A 6,005-nucleotide genomic window follows, 5' to 3' on the forward strand; every position below is an offset into this window, starting at 1 on the left:
GTCATATTGAAGTTGGTCGGCAATTTGGAATTGACGGCCTCATACTTGCGATTGTTCTCCCTATAAATGTCATCCCCCTTAAGGTACATCAATTGCTCCTCTAAGTATTGGAGTCTTTTCTCAGCTAACGTCATCCCCATGAGAGGATTTTCATCCCTGGATTCATCATCGGAATTACGTAGTACTTCACTTTCATGAGGAGGCAACCTTCCTTCTACGGCATAGATACGGCCTTCGATGAGCTCAAGGCGGTCATAGACTTGGTCTTGGGTAACTTGCATTTGGGCTAGCGCGGCTAGGATTCGATCATTACCATCTTGAAGTTGGTTGAGGTTTGTTTCGTTGGATTCGGGCATATTGAAAACTGGATAAGAGATCGGCGACGAATCAAAACACGATCGACCATTCTAACACACTTGCTAAAAGAAGAAATGTTTTGACTCGTGAAGTGGGTGTGTGCCACTTGTGTTGAGTGAGTTTTGAAGAAAGACAAGGTTTTTGAAAATGTGTGTCCTAGCCAACTATAGTGTAGTTGTAGGAGTGGACTCGAAGTGAGGTTTTGAAATGGGCTTGTGGCCCGAATTTTGACACGACAAACAGACAGAGTTTTGACCGGATTTTGCGCTAATCAAGGCCTATTTCGAAATTTTAGTTAAGAAAAAGGGTTTTGATTTTTGAAAAATCGTCATGGTTTTGTTTAGAAATGGTGATCACGTAAGGTACAAACATTTATACAAGCATTATAACGGGATGCTGAGTGCATTTAAAAGGGTTTTGGCTTAAAGGGTGGGTTGCCATACCGAACCATCAAACCCGAAGTCTGTGAAGAGGCTCGTACCAAACAAGAGTAAGGCCGATTCCTAGTCCATTTTCTCAAGTAGTGAAGGCCCTTGATACAAACAAGAGTAAGCATCATGGTATGGATGACGTCAATCGCTATCCATCCTTAGGCCCAAATAAGAATTAGGACCGTTTAGACGGGACGATTGGTCGAATGGGTTGGGTTGGGCCTAGGAAGGCCGAATAAAACGGTCTAGGGAGACCGAGTTATGAAAACCGACAATTGTCTTATACAAATTATTCCCTAACCTTGTTCAAGTTTCACCCTTGCTACACGTAAGTGTATTTTCCCCAGCGGAGTCGCCAAACTGTGGAGAGCGGGCCGCCCACGGGGGCGCTTGGGTTGGAAAGAGAAACAAGCGTTTGCATTTTTGTATGGAGTCGCCACCAATTTTTATGGGAAATTGGAACCGTTCGAATACCTCGTGTCATGTCAAGACACAAAGTAGAGACATGAACACTAAGCAATCGTTACCCTTAGTATTCTATGTCTAGAATGACTCTCGTGGATGCCAATGAACACGGGTGCTCACGGAGATCTGGAGTAAGGGGTGAGGGTACGTATTAGGAAGCTCTTTTGATCGAACACCTAATCCCGCCCGCCTCGATAGCGTCCTCTACTAATGATTAGGGAAGTTATTCGTACTTGATATATCGTCGATTATATGCATGCAATGCAACATCTAAGTTTTAATCCTAACATGTGAGAATTAGGCTAAGTCGGTTAACAATTAATTAATCATACAATTAATGTCAAAGTTGGATTTAATGTTCAATTACATGTGAAGGCAAATAAGCAATATGAAATAATGATAAATACAATATAAATTATACAATGATTAAAATTACAATGATTACATTGGGATAGGCGATTTATGTCGAAAATACCTTTAAAACGGATAATTTGGGAAAAACGAATAAAAGAATAAATAAACGAACAAAACAGAAGGTGATAATACGATTAATAGTCAATTACATAATCTAATTAAACTAAGTCAAGGCAAAACAGAGTTCAGAGATTTAACTCGGCCAGAACAAAGCAGTAGAAGAGTGCGTCTTTTGAATAGGCGCAGCAGACGCCGCGTCTGTTTCCTCGGGCTCGGTCCGTCGTGAAGTCGTAATTGCAAGCCGTTAATGTTAATTGGTGATTTTAATGATGGATCAAATTATTTACTCGGATGAAAGTGATTAACAGGTTGTTTAACATATGAATGGGTCATGAAAGCAGTAAAACATGAATGAGACGGAATTAAGATGGATTAATTACAGGAGTGAATGATATTAACAAACTACCCAAATTAATTCAATTAATTAGGTTAAATACAACGGATTAATGACGAATATGCGATAAATACGACAAAAGACAGATGAAAACTATATCAAAGACGAATTCCAGAAACTCAATATTGATGAATCGAATCTCTACAACCCGGAATTGAATATTAATGACGAAAACCCGTAAGTATTGGATTATTTGGGATTTAAGTCGGATTTATGACGAATTATACATGTTAATGAATGATGAATAATGTACATGTGATTATTATGCTATCATGTGAATGAATTAACAAACAAACGAAACAAAGACGGATAAACAAGACGAATTACAGAGGACGAAGAAAGAAGAAAGGAAGCAGGAACTGCGGCAGCCTCACGAAGAGGCGCAGAAGGAACTGCGCTCCTTCGAAGAGGCGCAGCAGTTGCTGCGTCCTTTCTCGACGTTGGTCTACTGAAAATCCGTAAAAAGGGTTTAAAGCATGGTTTTAGAAATCGGTTTTAATTGGTATTTTCGACATAAACCTTACAATTGATGATACAATAATTAAATAACAATAAATAAAAGAGATATTATACACCCTCAGACTTACATGTTGACAAAACGAGAAGGACTAAGATATCGATTAGTGATGCTCGACGCGAATGTAAAGAAAGTGCCCTCGTAAGAGGAAAACGATTAGATTAATTAAGTTGATTGATTGTGGAGTTGGTCAAATTGGTCGGTCATGCAAACGAGGCTGGTACTCAGAAGGATCCGAGCTTACGTGGTCGAATGTTCAAGCACGTAGACGCCAAAAAGTAAGAACGAAGGTCTAGAATGCAAAGGGAGAAGAGAAGGGCGGACACTCGCTTGAGAAATATGAGGAACGAAGGCTCCTATTTATACTAATCACGTGAAGGAATTAGGGTTTCGGAGACTCTTTGGAAGTGAATCTCGGAAAGATATAAAAAAAGATACGAGAAATACGCAGAAAAGGACCTGGGAAGAGGCGCAGCAGCCACTGCGTCTCTTGGAAGAGGCGCAGCACCTGCTGCGTCTGTTCCCAAGTAGTTTCCTCCTGCGGAAGAAAGATTTCCGTGTTTAAGTTATGGTAGGACGGAAATAATTCGGTTTTCCTTAATATCTTATGTGAATATTTCGGGAAATTGTTTACCAAAGGATAAAAATTATGAAATATGGAATAGAAATATCCGGAATATTCCAGAACATTCTGACTCGGGATTTAACGGTTATCAGAAAATGAAGACGGTTTTAGGCCCGGATTCCAAATGTACTCTAATACTGTCAAAACGACCGTATCGGCACGTAGATGACAACTAAGAGGTAGACATTAATATTTGAGCAATCACTTGACGATAATCTTACGAAATGTCACAAATCGTTCCGCGTACCAAACATGCGGCCCAATCATCACCGGGTGGTTTGCGGGAGGTGTAGAAACGAGGTATCTACAGACGTCCAACAAAACTCTTATTCATTTTCTAATTTAAATATGTCCAACCTTGATTAGTTTTTATACTATACTATCTAATACAGTGTATTATTATATTTCTGTTGTAAAATTTAGTGTATTTGATTAATATTTTTAAAATATTCTTTTTGTCTATTGACGAAGTTGGAATCTCTCACATTGCTCAAAAGAATTACGAAAAAGTTTGATTTTTTTTGTAATCGATCGAAAAAAGTTCCTTTTATATTTCACATGACATTAAACAAAGTATTGGAGAAGCCAAGCTAAAGTAAAGATTTAATAATTGACTAACTTATGATTAACTCGAACATAAAAATTAAATGACATTAAATAAATTGAGGATGTGAACTTCCAGCTTCAAACTAATGAAACACTTAAAACTTGTCAAGACTTGTCAACTAAGTATTTTGTTAAACATCTATAAAATATAATTAAAAGGCTACCCTAAAATGACAAATAAACGCCACCTAGACAAAGCCACGTAGGATCCAAAAAGCCATCTAGATTAAAATTTAATGTGACGTGGCATATTTAAATGTGATGTTGCATATTTTTAATGTGACATGGCGAATTAATGTGACATGGATTATCAATTTATTATTACATGACATTAATTTAAATCATTTATCTATAAATTAATTTAATTCACTTATATCTATAATATTAAAGGATATTATCATTATTCTTAAATTAATTTTGTATATTAAATTTATTATTTTCAAAAATTTATATAACCCTTACAACATTTTAATTGAAATTTTTGTAATAAAACATGTTAATAAATTTCATAATTTATAATTAAAATTGAAATTTTAATTGAAATTTTTTTAATAAAACATGTTAAGGAATTAATTAAACCTCTTTAACTACTAAACACTCACCATTATTAACATTTTCCTATTTAATTCATTGTTTTTAAATTTTTTGTAATAAAACCTGTTAATAAATTAATTAAACCTCTTCATATTACTGAACACCCACCATTATTAACATTTTCCTATTTATTTTTTTTTTGGTGGAAATGTAAGTAGTATTATAGCTCATCCCCTAAAAAGGGCAAAAATGTCACCAATACAACCATTAACTCATCTACCTCGTCTAACAGGAAACATACTCAAAATTGCCTACAAAAAATAATTACATAAGACCCCGAGTTTGACACCATACTATATCATGTTGTTTCATAACTCCTTTGCTCATAGCCATCAGTCTCAGCTTAAACTCATTCTTGATTCTTTTCAGCAGAGTTCCTGGTTGAGGAACCATGCCATCCAACCTGCATATGTTCCGTGTCTGCCAAACATTATACTGTAAAGCTACCACCAGGGCACAGGTAACCAACCTCACAAAGCCAGACCAGCCTCGTTGCTTTAACACTTCATCAACAGAGACCACCTGCTTCTTCTTATCAGATACTCCTAACCAAGCATACAGTTCCTTGTAACATTTAGTCACATAAACACAGTCTTGAAAAAGATGCTTGTGAGTCTCAGCAGCCACTCCACATATGTAGCATCTGGTATTTTGAGTAACACCCATTTTATGCAGCCTGTCAAGCGTTAGTAATCTCTCATGCTTAATCGCCTTTGTATGAATAAAGTGTCTTTTAATATTAAAACGATTCCAAGCACTCTTATACCACTGAATTTTGGGTGTACTCTGAACTAGCCAAGCATATCCTTTAGCAATAGTGTACTCATCCCCATCAGTCAGCCATTTACCTTGATTATAGGCTTCTTGAAACTTCTTTTTAACCTCCCAAATTTTCCTCCATGCCCAAGAGCTAGCAGCAGTAGGTTGATAATCAAGCCAAGAGCGACCTTTCATATAAATTTTATCTACCCATTGAATCCACAAATGATCCTTTTTCTTAGCTATCCATCATACAAGCTTTCCAATTGCTGCTATGTTCCAGGTCTTCAAATCAACCAGACCCAGTCCCCCTTCATCTTTTCCCTTGCATAGAACATACCAAGCCACTAGAGGAGCTTTGGTGTAGTCCTCACCACCTTCCCACAAGAAGTTCCTACAAAGAGCCTGTATCCTCTCCATAACTCCAGCAGGGAGAACAAACAGCTGGGCCAATAAGTGTGAATAGTAGAGAGAACAACTTTCACCAAAGTCAGTCTACCAGTATAAGAGATTTTATTTTTATTCCAACCTCTAATCCTTTGGACCATTCTATCCACAAGCACATTATAATCATTCTTTGTCAACATGGTAATAAATTGATTAAAACTCTTCATAATACTTAACACACATCAGGTTAATTAAAAGTTTTTCCTATTTAATTAATTTTTTTTAATATAATATGTTAATAATTTTATTAAAACTCCTTATATTACTCAACACCCATAATTTTCATTAACATTTTGTCCTATTTAATTCATCTCTTGAGGTCCTCGGCAATCAATT

The 6,005-nt window shown here is 36.5% G+C and overlaps 1 protein-coding gene across 1 annotated transcript; it reads right to left on the reverse strand.

Annotated features, from left to right (window-relative positions):
• Positions 1-4,727: 4,727 nt before the first annotated feature.
• On the reverse strand, positions 4,728-5,417 carry LOC141620632 (uncharacterized). The gene has a single exon (XM_074437453.1). It carries the CDS (start codon positions 5,415-5,417, stop codon positions 4,728-4,730), a length of 690 nt encoding a protein of 229 aa, XP_074293554.1.
• Positions 5,418-6,005: the final 588 nt, after the last annotated feature.

This window comes from Silene latifolia, chromosome X, assembly GCF_048544455.1.
Source record: "Silene latifolia isolate original U9 population chromosome X, ASM4854445v1, whole genome shotgun sequence".
Taxonomy (NCBI): Eukaryota; Viridiplantae; Streptophyta; class Magnoliopsida; order Caryophyllales; family Caryophyllaceae; genus Silene; species Silene latifolia.